We start from the raw sequence: 16,771 nt of genomic DNA, 5'->3' as shown, positions 1-16,771 counted from the left end.
AAGCTGATTTGAACATGTTCTTTGCAAGAATCCATAACCCTGACCTCACTGAACTGGACACTTTGTGAACCTGTGACAGTGAATAGAAAACCTGTCCCAAAAAAAAAAATCCATCAATCATTTACCTTCTGTCACTTATTCAAGACGAGGCAACATAACCAAGTTCCCAAACTTTTCTCTTCCCAGCTACCTTGTCCAGTTTTTCTGGGGGTACACTGGGGCCTTTCAAAGCTAGCTGTGAAATATAATCTCATCAGGAAGTTCTGCCACAAAGTCTCCTCTCAGAGGGACATGTCCAAACCTCCTTCCCAGGCGGGGATTTGAAAGGCATCCTTAACAGTGTAGTGGATGGAATGACAGAGACGGAGAACTATGTGGTTCATGTTAAGATGCTAGGTTCAACCATAAATGTTTAACAGATTTGTGACAAATAACCTACAAATGAGTTTCTGAACTCTGAAGAAGTGGAATTTCTAAAATTTGTAAAAAAAAAAAAGTTGGTAAAAAATTTGAGACTGAATGTTGAACGAGTGATTAAACAAGATGCTTTGTGCCAAATGTTATGTATGTAATGTTATGTTATTATTATATTTTTATCAGAACAATTTAATGATTACAAAAATATTTTGGAAGAGTTTCCTACTGTTTTGGTTTAATTGTTGCTTTTTGCACTCTTGTTAAAAAGTCAGAGTAGTGACTCTGGGTTCTAGACTTACATTTTAACAACACACTTGATTTGCCAGCCTTCATACTAACGATGCCACCTGTTTTAGAGTGCAGAATGTTTTGTATACTCTAAAAGGATAAAGTTCTCTAATGGTGGCAAAGGTTTATATAGTAACATCTGCATCTTTACAGAAGATGGGAAAGCCTTCTTGTCATTGTCTGTAAAGGTTGTGTGGGTAACATGCAGCAGTTTCTGCATGGCTGTTTACCAAGCTTAGGAAGACTGCCAAATTCTATTTTTTAAATAAATGTTTTCAATTATTTGCTTGTTTTGGGCATTTTATTTTTATTTTATTTTAGGGCATATGCTTTTTATCCCATTTGTCATTTGACCCAAATTTATCATAAATGACTCATTACTGACTTTATCATTGTTAATGTGGAGATTTTTGCATTTTTATGATAATTACTGAGACTGTCTACCTAATCCAACCCTGCAGGCTGATGTCACGTCTTAAAAATGTTGGCATTTCTACTGATGCCCATAACACTAATGGTATTTCTAGTTCTTACAGTGCTCCTTGAAGCAAACATTTGTCACTTTTTTGATGACATGTTTAAAATGCAGAGCTTCTTTATTTGAGGTGCCATGCTGTTTATTATAATCTAATATTAAAAACTTAATTGTTAAAAAAAAATCTACTTTCACAGGGATTTATACAGACAGAGACATGCCTTTGCCTTTCAGTGGCAAGTGATAAGAGTTATTTTACACATGCACAGGACACACTGCAGCTTATATATGTTTGACACCTGATGAGTCGTCAGAGTTGTTAGGAACAAATCAATTAGTTATTCCTTTGTTGTTTGCTAGAAGAGTATCAGTATTACTGTTTGCTTCTGGTTTCTCAATTGGTGTCTGTATGTTGTTTCCATGACTTTTTATTTTTATGTTTTTGTGATGTAAAGCACTTTGAAGTGTCTTGTTGCTGAAATGTGCTGTGCAAATAAACCTGATTGACTAATTGATTCCTGACAGTTTGGTCCAGAGGCAATGGTCACTCCTATAAATCTGTTTGTCCCTCACTGGTTGCCCTGATCAGAAACACAATCTTATCTTTCTGATCCCTGAGCTTTTGCTGTATGTGTGTATTTTATATTCCCCCCTAGCTATATGAGATTAGTAGAACTTCATAAACATAAAAACCTAAATGCATGTTTGCCTTAATTAGGACAACAGGTCTATTTTAAACAGAATACAATATTGTGGTGCAGAAATTTCAATGTCCTCATATCAGGATATAGTACCTCATGAGATTATATCCTTAAATATAGTTCAAGTGTCAGTGAATTGCATAGTGACTGCAGTTAGTAATAGGACATGTAAAATAAAACAAAAAAGTAGCCCTATATAAAAAGGGGATTACCTAACTCCAACATTGTAGTGTTTTTCAAACCGTCTATATGTGACATCAGCATAATAAAACTCCTCAAACTGTTTGGACTTTTACTTTCGAAGTGCTACTCCAAGATTTTCAGTGGCCCCCATCTGGTCATCCTTATGAAGATTTTCGGGTTTGCACAAAAATATGTTGCCTGTCTTTAAAAATAACCCTTTACTCAGACTACAACCGTCCTCACAAATGAGACTCAGAAGTGAAGAAATAGTTGTTGTCATTTAACAAGCAGACAAGTGAGGTCAGAGTTGTTCGTTTCACTCCCATAAACTACACTTGGAGAGCGCCACAGAGTGCATGAACCTTCCTCTCGTGGGCTGAAAGAACCGTTAAAAGGGCAGAATCCATTAAAGTGGCAAACACGCTCCAGACTGACCAAGGGAGCTTAAAATCCTGCACTCTCAGCCAATCACACAAAGAATGTAAGATATCAGAAGGTAAAACATTAGCGCTGTCGTGATGCAGGTTTAATAGTTGCTGGGTCACCAAAACTGGTCCATTTAGAGGTAGTTTACTAAACCGAGTACTGATTTCTTTTCTTAGTGAAGTAGGGAGATATTTCTCAAGTAAGATTTGCAAAGCAATAAAACTACCTGTCAAATTCTGACAGGGAAACTGTTAGGATTAAGACTCAAACATCACACGCAGCTGGAATACTGAATAAAGCACGTTATCTCAATCTCTCAGATAAATGGCAAACCCTACACTTCAAAGATGTGGATTCCTTCTTTGTAAATGTAAAAAGTTTCCCCTTTTTTTTATTCACTCAAAGGACAACTCACACACCTGAGTCACCTTTACTAAGTACAACTGCTTTGTCATTAACGAACAATTCAATCACTACTATGCACTCGTAATGCCCATGCTTTAAGAAGATTATTCAGTACATTAATTTCTTATTATCTCCAGAACTGCTTTCTGAATTCTTTACCTGAAAGGCCACTGATGATGGACAGGAGGAGGAATGGTTTCCATGGTGACCCCATACTTGTTGGAAAGGGTCCCTTTTGCTAGAATGTTAGCAGGTCAGCTTCTTCATTAAAGCTGTGCCTGAAAACAGAGCAAGAAAAAAAAAATCACCTGGTGTCAGGATGTACCTTTGTTTATTACATATATTTGTATGAATGAAGTAGGTAATTCAAGTCGCACTCCTAATCTGTGTGTAGAATCTGGATTTCCTGTCTCAGCTCAAGATCACAAAGATGTTCGCAGCACAAAATCTTCTCCACAGGAGAGCAGCACATGAGAGGACTGCTCCAACTTCTCAGTTTCATTTAAAAATATACAAAGGGTTGCGTTTTACTACCTCATCCTGGATTCTTCACATTTAGTAATTATATCCTGGCTTAAATTCTCATTTCCTGTATCACTTGTGCTGTGAAAAAAAATTAAAAAAAATCAAACATGCTTTGCAGAATCAGACTGTGACTGAAACTCACTAACAAGGCTATTGAAGAGAGACGTGTACACTTCAAGTACAAAGTGTGAACAGTTTGTGTCTGGCAGCAGCCTTTTCATGCCGCAGCTGTACATAAACACGTACTGAACAAACAGTACATCTACCTTTGTGTTTCACAAGCACATTTTCAAACTACTGTTGACACAAGTTTAAAGTAAAACTGGTTAAACCTTTTGTATTTTCAAGGAAAGATATTCTTAAGGCCTGACTATCCCTCGCAGATTACACCTCATTCATATTTGGGTTTTAGATGTCAGGATCACTTCCCACAGAAAAAAGAAAGTCAAAAAGATGTTTAATTTTCTTGCAAGGCATTTGATTTGTTTATTTTTTTATTTTTTAATAAAAAATGATGTCTGATGTGATGCCTGGTACTTGCATCTATGGAACTGAAAAAAAAAATTAAATATAATGCAGTCTCCAACTGTGGCCCCTATTTACTAATTAGATCCAAACAAAACGCCTTGTTGATCTGATTTCACTCACAATAAATCAACAAAACCACACCAATGATAAATATTAATTATTTACAAAAAAACTGGTTCAAATCTGCCCGTTCTTCTTTCATAAGTGTATTCCAGTAGAACAAACAACAATTTATTCAACATCACACAAGTCCTCACTAAAGGGTTTCACAGGCACTTGTTTGCTATATATAGATTTTTACAACACTTTTTTTCAGCACAAAACATCATAAAGATAACAAAACTGATTTTTAGGCAGTTCAAACACAGAAAAAAAATACACCCTCTTTTAATTATATGATTTTACTTATCGGGTCTCGTTCTGTCTGATGATTAAAATATTTTATTGTAATTAATCAAATGGCTTGGAAGTTATATGCAAAGCATTTGTTTGCAAAGAATCAGGATATATGATTAAATTTTGAATTTCAGCAGCACGTTTAGAGTTAGAGAAATGGTTGAAAACTGTTCAAAAATCTTACGTTCTGTTATGTCTCATAAATGCTGTCCAAAAGGAAAATAAAACAAACATATTACTATGTCACAGTTTAAAACAAGGGATTTAGGATACAATGTTTAAAGATGTAAGCAAACCTACACACTTCTACAGGAGAATAAACTCACTTTCTCTTTTGTTACGTCAGAAAACTGTTTCTAAAGTAGAGGCTTTCATCATCTTTTTATTGACACAATTTAGTATAAAACATAATCACAATAAAAATAAAAAAAAATTAGGAGCCGCATTGATACTACTTATGTATGCAACTCTTTTTAGAGACCATACTGATGCTTACATTGTTGGTTCTGTTTGCTCACATCACAGAGTAAAACGTGCAGACCTCGTTAGTCCCTTCTGCACCATTCATCTCCAGAGAAAAAGTGCTACTTCTTCACTTATCTGACAAGTGCATGCATTCATTTGAACCCTCAATTTGCTCTTCATGCTCCCTTATCTCAGTGACAGTGTGCCTTATCTTCATCAAAGCCACTTAGATCCTGAATACAGTGACACACAAAGGTCTGAGGGCTGACAGAAGAATGTCCACATGCCGTGAGAATCATTGAACACTCATCTTTTATGATCAGTGTTGCCGTCTTGTCTGTACCTCACCTCATTTGCTGTCTTGTAATGCAAACTGTACCAGACATAGTTTAAAATGATTAAACAATTCAGTTAGCAAATTAACAATCTGTCGTTTAAATATAAAAATTAAAAGTTTCTTCCTTGCAAGTTAGGTTTTTACTGTTTCTAGTTAAAAAGTAAATAATTGTTGCTATACCGTAGTTTGTATTCTTTTTACACACTGATGTAAACAGGTAAATAGCTGAAGATGTGCTGTCTAGAGATAGTTTTCTTTCTTTCTTTCTTTTGGAAAAGGCTATCACATGCTTCCACCTCACTGTGACTTCTTCAACATCTAATTTGCAAAGAGGAATTTAAAAATCAGAAATGTTTTTTTTTTTTTTTTAAGTGTGAGAGTAGAAGCAAAAGCCCAACAAGCATTAGTTGTTTTTAGGTGTTAGCTTTATGCCTTTAGGATCTGCAGCCAACAATTACTTTGGATTATCTTTTCATCTGTTTTAACAATTATCAAAAAAAGCAAAGACGAAAAATAAAAAAGGTGATAGTTATGTATGATGTCAAGTGTTTGATTTAAGAAAAAAAAAAAAATATTTTGTGTACTGCACTTTCAACCAATTCATACTAATCTTGCCATCAAATAACATAAAAGCTTATAAATGTGTTGGTTTTTTTCCTTTGCCTAGGGGAAAAAAAACAATGTTTCTTAGATGACCAAAAAAAACTAAATTACAGATTGTGATTGACCAAAGTAGACAGGTAACTGATTGAATGTTTGGTAAAGCTAACATTAAGCTTAAAATTAAGCTTTAAAATAGCATTGTCAGGGTTTTATCCACTCCATTACAAAACTAAATCAAAACAGACAAGTCTTCTGTAGCCATTACCTCAATCTATACTTTGCCACATTTCTCTGCTGCTGTTTTCTTCAGTTTGCAAGTTTTGAACTGTTAACTTCAGAGGCCAAAGAGAAGGTGTGAATAATCTGTGCCATGTATCATAGAGCAGTCCCAATAAATCGCTGATGACTTTTCAAGCCAGCAACCTTATTAAAAGTTAAAAAATATTAAGTTTTTATATCCCAGTTTGGTACATGAACTCCAGGAAATATTTCTGTTTAGGCATCGAGTTAGAGGCACATTTCTGTTCTTCCCTTTGAATACTATTTCAATCTGGAGAGACTCACACAGAAAAGATACACCAGTTAAAAAGTTTTATTTGACTGAAGTTCTTTGGCGCTCGGACCCCGGCAGAAGACGTGCGCGCTGAGGATCACCGAGCTTGGATGAACAGCTCGAGGCGAGGATCAGGGCAGTCTTCCCCTCCCCGGGGCCCAGGCGCTGGTGGTGGAGTGGAGACCAGAAAGAAGGGAAACCCGGCGGATCATGGAGGAGCCTGGAGGATGAAGGTGGAGATGGGGAGGAGGCGGGTTGAAGCACAGCTGGGAAGCAGGTGGATCCGTGAATGATGAGCCTTTTAAAAAGGTTCCTGAGTGATGATTGGCTGAGACGGAGTGAGGACCTGGCGCTTGTTGGCTGAGGCGGCGACGTGGCAGTTGGATGATGCAGGGAGGCTGGAGAGAGAGTCTTCCAGTCTGAATTTTTGCCTAGGCTTCATATGTACTATGTACTAACACCACGATCTCCACTTGGACTATAGCAACATGGTTACTTGCAGACCCTGAGTACTGGTAGACCTGCAAAATATAGAATTTGTATAACAAAAATTTGATTTGTCATTAATGTGAAATCACTTTGAAGAACAGTTTGACTTGAATCTGATCCAAGATTCTACTTTGTTTGTAATAATCGTCATGGGGAGTAAACTTCATTACATATTGTAGTTAAGTTGTCAAGAAACAATGGACTGCTTTTTCAGAAACTCCTGCACCTTAAATAAGACAGCTTCAGCATTTTTGATGTGCAGAATGCCAGAATTTCAGGAATGTTTTATCACCAGCTGACAACAGACGTGCATCAAGGACAATATAGTGAGGAAAGAACTTCTCAGAACTTTACTTTTTTGAGGTGCTTTCCGTTTTTTGATCTGCAAAACCTGTTTGTTCTCCATCTGCTTGTGATAGCGGGCTGCATAAACTCAGCTGTTACGTTTATAAATGTTTTATCAAATTCTACGAGGTTATCGTTTTATTCTGCTCCTCTTATTCTTCTGTTGAAGTTTAACAGAGGTAAGCAAAGTTTACAGTCTGCTTCAATCATGTTTTAAAATATCTCAAAATAAGCAACAAATCTTCTGCATTGCTATTGAAATGTTAGCAGAAAATGATTTTGATTTGTTTTATGCAAAACATTCACAATTTTTGTGGCAATTCTCCAAATTTTTCTCAGAGAACCATAAGGGGTCAGGTTCAGGAGAGGTGGAGGATTTGGACCCAGAATGCAGACGGACACAAAGAACTCAAAGCTAAACTAATTTATTAATAACTTACCATGGCAGCAGACAAAAACTTACAACAAGGGGAGAGACATGAGGAGAACCAGACAGAGCACTGCTGCAACAATAAACTAGGAAGTAAGTGAAGCTGAGGAACAGATTATATGGACTGAGGGCGATGAGGAAGTGGACACAGGTGACTGATTACTAATTAGGAACAGGTACAGATGGGTGAGGCAGGCTGACATGGAAAACTACTGACTGAGGGAGAGTGAGTAATGGCTAAGGAAACACAGAGGGCACAGAAAGCAAAACTACACAACATAAAAGAGAAAACACATGGAACACAAGAAATAAAACAGAACCACAGAAACACAAATGAAAACAATAAACCTTATACAAAAGATTACTCACAAAATAACTCAAAAAACTCTGATCCTGACAAAGGGTGCTTTGAAATGGCAAAGGCAAATGTCACATTCATCATTTCCTGAATCCAGTTTGTTTTTTTATGGCTCAAGTTGAAGGAAGGGATTTGAATTGTAATGGATTTAAATTATAAATTGGCTGAACGAACCTAGAGTGAAGTAAAATTATATATTATTGGAACTGAATTAAACCTTTTTACTTTTCTCTATTGTGCTTTAAGATCAGCTTTCTTGTCAGCTGGTGCAGTTTAATTAAACTAAAGTGAAAAAACCACACCTGTATGCACTCCTAACCTAATATACATACTGTATGTTACTTAATAATCAACGTAAAAGTAGATAAAGTGGCAAAATGTTTACAGAGAATATGTGCTGTTTTGACACTATCACTTTTTTGACCTCAGGCTTACATGAAAATAGGATCTGAATCATTTTTACTGTAAGACACAATTAACTTTAGAAAACCTGCGTTACTGTGAAGGTTTTACATTTGAGATAACATGCTTTCTCATATGTGTGTAGTAAAGTGCGTTCGGACCCAGACACTGGGTTTCTAAAACATGTCTGCCAGACATGCTGTTAGTAAACTCAGCAATCACTTTAAAATCAAATTTCCTTTAAACGCTCCAAACTGTACAGTCTGTGTCAGCAGTGGAAACTGAGCTCAGTTATGTGGGGACACTTTCCAACAACAAATGGAATGATTAAACTGCTGACAAAGTCTTTCAACCATTCTCCGAATAAAGACAAATGTCACACACAATGGACAATTTATCTTACTGCAAAAAAGGACAAATATATGCATAACCTTTTAGCAGCAAGTGAGTGGGTTGAAGAAGCGGGACAAAAAATGCACACAGTAAATTAAAGAAAACAGCTGTGTATTCATATCTTGCTTTTTAATAAAAATTTAGCTATTATTTACATATCACTAGGTGCTTGTATGCTATTCAGTAATTGGTAGCAAAACATAAATTTAAACTATAAATAAAATCTTGAATCTTATGTTTTTATTAAATCAGACAAGTGTAATGTGACAGAGTGTAAAATTGTTTGTATTGTTTGGTTGTCTATTTGTTGTTAACAAAACCCCCAGAATACATTTCAGTATTCCACAGTGCTCTGCAACTTTTCCGTGTGTGCAAAATATCTACATTAAGGAGCTGTGCGACTGCATACTGCAGCACTTCTGATCACAGCTCAGCCAGACGATTATTAATGAGGGAGAGCAGAGAGAACAACAAGGTCCACACACAGTTCTTAATGTGGCGCTTCCACTCTGTCACATTGCTCTATTTCCACATGAGGTGTTACTCATGAAACAATGTAGACATGAATCACCAAGCTGCAAATATCTCCTGAAAACATTCCCACATTAGCCCTGTTCTCATTAACTACTTGCTGTAAGGTATTATGTACTTTTAAGACAATACTGCAAAGGGACAAAGTAATGTGCTCATAGCAGCGCTGTAAAAATTGCATGAGATATTTTTGCTTACACAGCTGTGCGATGCTTAGGAATTATTTTACATGACCTGTTACACTAGTCTGCATGTAACATGATTGTCAGCAATGACATTTAGTGTATCACTGGGGAAATCTGACAAATTATTATTAATTATTTACCAGCCAGGGTGCATCCCTGTTCAAACAACAAAACAATCATAAACAGCTGCTAAGCTAACATTCAACAAGACAAAAGTACAGCAAAGATCGAGGCACAAAGTTATGTTTCTAGAGAGATAGAGAAAGAGAGACAAACAGAGAGACAGATCGAGAGAGAGCGAGACAGAAAGTAGGACAGAGACAAACACATACACAAAGCACAGAGAGAGAGACAAAAACAAAAATAAAGAAACACACACAATGAATCAAACACACAGCCAATCCACTCCTGATGCGTCTTTGCGCCACGAAGCAACATCATAACAGAGGCTAAACGGTTGATGTGTGAAAAGGTACGCCAGCTTTGTGGCTCAATAATGTGATGAAGTGATGATGTTTGGTCTGTGCGACCATCTGGTCGCGGGATTAATCAACAGGAAACAGATTTATTACTGAGGGAAGATCAATGACGCACAGCAACTTTGCATTTAGTTAAAAAAAAGTTAATCACAAAGAGAATCGCTAAACTGAGATTATTTGATCTGATACAACAGAGACGTTCATCACAGTTTTAGTGCGTAGCGCTCCACGTCTACACAGCTAAGTTCTGTTCCACGTTGCTCTTGGTTCCACAAGGCTTGCTTCATTTCTGAAAGCTCACATCTGTGTGTGTGGCCAGCTCCATCATTGATTTATGAACGGCCAGAGGCAGCATGAGGACGGACTGGTCTGTGCAACTATTTCGTAAAACTGTTCTGTGAAAGAGCCTAAAGACAGAAACAGAGAGAGAGAGAGAGAGAGAGAGAGAGAGAGAGACAAAAAAACCATAAAAAGTAAACAAGTTTAAGAAAATTGAATGTAAATCCAAACAAGAAGTAGAATAAAGAATGAGTTACACAGTACGTGCTCACAGAGCACCTACAGCTCCAAGGTAACCACACGGCTCTGACATGAAACAACTGAAATCCCAGGATGATGTACACACTGAGGGAGGAAATGACTTGATGCAATTCAGGTGTGATGATGAGCAATTTACGGTCGAGTGTGAGGAGAGATCAGAAAGCAAGATGAACTAAAAGAAACCAAAGCAGGATTAGCATCTTAGCAAAATAACTTCAGGTTCAGATTTTCTTTGTAACAAAGATGGTTCACTTCATACCCAAGTTTATTTGTCTTCTAAACTGCTGCAGTTTACTTAAAACAACAATTAAATAGACAAAACCTAGGTAAAGGAATGTCCCTGTTTAAAATAAATTGTATTTTGTTCCTCCCTGGGATATAACTTTTTACTAACTTCAATACGAAGCATATTGTGTATTTATTTTCTTATTTTTTGTTTTTGTCTGAAACACATTAAGCGCATAAAATGAATGAAACGGGGGCAGCATAGTGTTTGTTCTTGGTTTTTGTTGATGTCTGTGCAAATTCAAATGGAAAACCGAGTACAAATTGTTGATCACAGACTTAGAGTAGTTCTACTGTCAGTAGCATTTGTATCAAAACCTGGAAAAACAGCTGCTAATTAGTAAGCATGAAAAAAACAATTTTGCTAAACATACTGTAAGTGTGAGATGCATAGAGTGTAACACTCTACTGTGTTGTGACATTAATCTCTTTTTTATTGATTTATGCATGTTGTGTTATAAACATCTGTGCAGACAGGAACAACTGCTCAGTCAAACAATAAAAGAAATCGGCACTTATTATAGGTGGTCAGAGTCTTGAAACAATCTTACTGCAAACCCATCACAAGAAACACTGACAAATTTACTTTAAGGGTGAATACCATTTCATCCTTTGATCTTTTACTTAACCCAACCCTTAAAATGTGTAAGATTACATCAAGGGCTAGGACTGTCTGAATTATTTTTTGTGTAAGAAGAGATGGAAGTGGTAGGGCCATCTTGCCCTACAAGCAGAGATTTACTTTAAAACAGAACAATGTTATTATGTTATACTAGCATAGAGAGTCACAAATGTGTTTTACAGTTAACTGTTTTAGTATCACTGCAGTATCTAGACTAATTTATTCTCATGTATTACTTTGAGTATTATGGTCAACCCCCTTATTAAGTAGAACAACGCTGTTTGTCAATGTTTGATTCAAGCCAGATAATGTTGCAGTGCAAATTGGCAGAGAAAACAAGGTCCATAAACGTAACAAAAATAAATAAATCCTATTATTAAACCCTCAAGCATATGTACAGAATGAGCTATGTCACACTAAACTTTACACTCTAACTTAAAGGACACAGTAAATCTTTAATACAGCACTTTTAAGCCAGAACAAAGACCCCTTACTCCTGCTTTGTTAGAATGTGTAAAATGACCAAGGTGGAGTCGGGGATTAAAGTTCATCCACTGCTGTTACACATCAGACCCAACAAGAGACGTAGTCACAGAACTGACTTGGCAAGTTGGTGTGGAATGCATGAAGCTATCACAAGCGGTGTTGATACTGGCATCACATGTATAAGCAGACGTCATCGCCGCACTTGGTAAATTGTGTTTATGTGTGAACAAGCTAAAGTAGCCTAAAGAGAGGCTTAATTCTGTGGCCATGCTGGACTAGTGTCTTCATATCCTCTTTCTCAGACACATTCTTTCAAATTGTAGAGGAAATAGATTTTCTTTCATTTTATGTTTTGTCCTGTTTAAACTTGCTTCACCCTCTTTTTCTCCACATTTGTGTTGTTAACAAAAGTTATTTTCTAATCATAATCATTAACATTAAGATAAGTAAAGTGACCATGTAATTAACATGTGCAACATTTGTATGATAACAATTATATAATGTATAATATATCATATTAAATATTATACATCCATATTTAGAATGTGCATTTCAAGAAAATAGAAAAAAAATACTTTGAGATATGTTTGCATATCGGCCTGTCCATGCCACTAAGCTCTTAATACGCTGGGGGTTTTAATCCGAGAGCTAGGATTGAAGTTAAAACTTGATAATACCAGGATTATTCTCAGTGCAGCAACACTCCTTTGACCAAGAAAGACATGTGTTAATGGGACTTTTTTCAGATAAGCCAGTGTTCAAGCCAAAGGAAATTTGTACCAACAGCTACTATGGGAATCAGTGCAGAAGGGTAATATAGTGAATGATCAAGACATGGGCTCTTTCGATGACTATCATATTTGCTGTCCCTGGCTTGGAAGCAAAATAAAGTTAACATCACACATGAGTTTCCTTTCATTGACTTAGCTCCTACCCCTTGAGCATACACTGGAAAATGATTTTTTCGTCTTGCTATCTGTTCATAAAACTAACCATAATAACCAGCAGCTTCTTTACACTTGAAACCCACCAAGGAGCGGAAAAAGTGTAAAGACATGAGTGTGAATTTAAGAAACTTTAAAATTAGAACACAAGTTATGATGTGTTGTTCTTTCGCTGTAAGGAAGGCAGTCTGTCCCTCATCCCACTATCCACCCCCTCAACTGGTCAAGTTCTCACCTTCACTTGTAAGTTCTCACTTTCACAATGAGATATCAGCTTAGAAATGGTGTGCAGCCTCAGGGTAAGGTAAACAGCTCCGATAAAGTCATTGAAGGTGAAGTAGCTGGTGAATGAAGCCTGTGCAACCAACATGCAAACGATGTTACATGTGATATATCTTAGCTCTGCACAAATACAAACTCTGCTGTCTGTTTTTTAGAGTTGTTGGCTAAGTTGTGACCGTCAGACTGAATGCCTTTATATCAGAAACAAATTTGAGTTTACAGTTTTCTGTACGTGGGTTCTCTCTCAGCTACTACATAAATCTCTGACCTTAAACTGCTGTAAAAGCAAATATGTGCTTTGACGTCCTCAGTCAGGGGTCTCTGGTCTTTTTCAAAGAGATAAGATCATATGGAATCAGAGCCCTGAGGCGCTGGTATCATATGTCGAAAGAAATCATGTTGATTGATTAAGACATAATTTAAGTCCCTTATTAATGCATTATTTTATTAAAATGTCCCATTTTATTTGGATCTGTAAAAGTATTGTAAAATGTTTTTTGATTACATTTTAATAAGTTGTTTTATTTTACACTTTTTTTTGTCTTTCATTTTTTTATCAGTCATCTATTGAAATCTGATGATAATCTCATTTGATTGGTTTATTTTGTTGCTTTTCTGACGTTTTTTTTCAGAAGTGGATTTTGGTAAGTGGTCTATAAATAAAAAACATTACTATTTTATATCACTGCTTCACAGATTTTCAGTTTTCTGTCATCTCAACACTCTGCTTATGACTAGAATCCAACTTATCAATTAAATATACCACAATCTCCGTGTCAACTACATTCATTATTTTTTCATTATGCTCAGAGCATTCCAGCACCCCTGCCTGCAGCTATTGAAACACACTCACAACTGCACTGAGACCGGATAGTCCTGTGGGAAACCCAACATTAATGCAAACCTCCACTATAAAATACAAACTAAACTTTTAGAGAAATGCAAATATATTTTTCTGCAACTACTCCAGAAGCTTGAATTTACTCATTCATTTAGAAATTGTAGTTTGTTTTTTTTTTCCAAAACAAAGACACAAGTCTTAAGTGTATGTTAGTAATTTCATAAGATGAAAAAATAGGAATATTCTTTTTAATTTGTTGAATTTATTGAGTTACCATACTCAGCTGGAATTTCTTCTATACTTTAGAATATTTTACTGATACACTTTACAAATTAAACAGATTTATTCTGTCCTTAGATTTATAAATGTTACTGACTGATAAGCAATAATTATTTAAATTCTGTTTAATGACAAACTAGTATGGAGCCCAACAAGTACCAGCTGTTAAATTAAAAACAGGTTGCTAAAATCTGTTACCTCAGTTTAATAAACCATGCTTAAAAATATATTTTCTTTTTCCCAGTTTACCTCAGAACATGACTTGTTTTTATTTAAATTAGTGTTTAGCGTATTGTTTACCTTTTTACATTATAAGGAGGTGAAGCCTGTAATTTTACAACCGTTTACGTAGAAGTCAATAATCTTGGGAGGAAGAATTTATCCAACGTCACTTAAACTCAAACCATGATCTATTGCTTTTCCTCTACAAGAATGAAGTCTGTCAGCAAATTCATGTGCACAGATCTCCTAAATGTAGGGAACAAATTTCCTTTTCATTTGGACAGCTGGCACTTGCAGGGCTCCGTAACATACTGTTATCTTCAGCAGATTTGCTGTTTAGGCTTAGACTTTTGCTCTTTTAGGGTGTGAGTTTGCTTCCTTTGTTTTTGTCATGTGCAGAGAGGTGAGGACCCAAAGTGTGGACTCAGAGGCAGAAGAGCTCAGCGGGTAGAACCAGAACCTTAATAGCAAACTGAAACAAGCTGGCGTGGCAGTAAAATAAGAAATTTACAAATAATAAAAAAAAACCAGTGTTAAATAACACAGCAAGAAGGAGACTAAAACACATCTCAGAACAAACAAACCAGGAGCACTGGGAGCCAACAGAGCCCAGAAAGGCAACAGTTGGACCTGACAATGAGCAAAGGTGAGCTGGGAGTATTTATGCTGGGAGGAGTGTTTACGGAGTGGGAACAGGTGACTGGAATAAGCATATGCAGAACAGGTGTGAATGATGAACTGAAGGTGAAGATGACAGGAGAAACAATATCCAATGTCACAGGGAGGAAACACACTGAAAACAGGAAAATATCCAAAAAATAGACTGAATAATTAAAATAAAAGTAAAGAAATTTATTTTTAAGCAAAGATGCTGAATATTTAATAAGTACTGAAGTTTGCTGAGGAAGCTGAAACTCAGCTAAATGAAGCAAAATGCTAGCTAAAAGCCAAAAGTAACAAAACATGAGCTAAGGTAGAAAAGTAGCAAAAGGCTAGCAAAAAGCTAAACGCAACTAAGGCTAGCTAAAAGCTAAAAGTAACATAAGTAGACAAGATAAAAGCAAATATGTTGAAGCAGATTTTTAAAGAGTACAATGTTTTTGAAGTAACTGAAGAGCTCTTGATGTATTTTTATGGGTAAAATAATTGTAAATAACTAAATATTTTGAAAAGTATAAACGAAAACCCCCAAACTTCACAGCAACCATCTTCTGACTGAGCTGATGTTTTTGACATATGAATGGCTAAAATTACACAAAGCATGCAGAAATAGTTAGTTTGCTATAAGCTTAAAGTAAAACAATTAAATAAAATAATAGCTCATGCTCATAATCTGTGCTGCAGTCGAGTTCCTGTTGTTCCTTGCTAACCCTTGTTGCTTTTGTTAGTCCAGTTTTAGCTATTCTGCTTCTGTAGCATCATAGTTTGTTTTTTTTTTGTTCGAAACAACCTTTTGATTTCTGACAGCATTACTGCCTCCTGGTCTTATTTGGGTCATTCCAATCCCAACTGTGGATCATGGCACATATATTTCCAATGTAGTGCCTTTGTTGCACTGTCCACAACAGCTTTAAAAATGCAGTGTCTTTTCCTGGAAAATAGAAAGTCAGTCAATCTGACAGACAGACAAATGCTGGAGAATGTGAAAATGACACAATTGCATAAATGCTACAGCAGCACCCATGGTGATTTTTACACGTACATGGGAGACATTTTCTGAATATTTAAAACTAAAATCATCTGAGCCCAGAGCGTAAGTCATTATTTCGGTCTCACTGGATCAGCTCCAAAAATGGTCAACAGATGACATTATGATTTAGTCTTGATGCTTAGCTCTACAGCTTTGGATGGCGTATTGTTACTCAATTTACTGTTTAAAATAATATGATGTAACAATGTCCGTTTGAAGAGGTGTGTATCATTCAAGATGGTTTTTGAAAAACCCTCATATTTTTGCAATCATTATTTTTAAGTAGCATGATGAAATAGTTGCTTTTACCACATTATTTTTGGACCAAATTTCTACTTTTTAAAGTAATAAAAGATGGTGTGATAACATCCTCAAGTTGAACAAAACCAACAATATTTTTTTTTTCAATTACTGAGCATCTGATGTTTTCATTGTTTTTGAACTACATAAATAAAATAATGTGTGTCTATCACCTTTACCAAAAGAAGGCATCTGCACATTTCAAGACTAACAATTTTCTGTCTAAACTCAATGTAATTTCAGGGTAAATAGGATGCCCGCTGTGGTAATTAGCTAAGGAATAAGGGTGAATATACAGTAAATGTTCAGCCTTAGAAATGCAAATTCATTTTTTTCTGATTACAGAAAATTGAGGACAACTTGAGC

General features: G+C 36.0%; 1 protein-coding gene across 2 annotated transcripts in view; it reads right to left on the bottom strand.

Moving 5' to 3' along the window:
- Nucleotides 1–16,771, bottom strand: part of cntn5 (contactin 5) — a 123,723-nt gene that overhangs the window by 79,156 nt on the left and 27,796 nt on the right. For both annotated transcript variants that reach the window (XM_017416461.3, XM_017416463.3), the window contains exon 2: nucleotides 3,055–3,173. In XM_017416461.3, coding sequence (XP_017271950.1) covers nucleotides 3,055–3,109 — 55 coding nt within the window. In that variant the 5' untranslated portion in view covers nucleotides 3,110–3,173. The remainder of the gene's footprint in view (nucleotides 1–3,054; nucleotides 3,174–16,771) is intronic.

Source organism: Kryptolebias marmoratus, linkage group LG2 (assembly GCF_001649575.2).
Source record: "Kryptolebias marmoratus isolate JLee-2015 linkage group LG2, ASM164957v2, whole genome shotgun sequence".
Taxonomy (NCBI): Eukaryota; Metazoa; Chordata; class Actinopteri; order Cyprinodontiformes; family Rivulidae; genus Kryptolebias; species Kryptolebias marmoratus.
The sequence above is the reverse complement of the archived record's forward strand: the minus strand, read 5'-3'. Positions and strand labels throughout refer to the sequence as shown.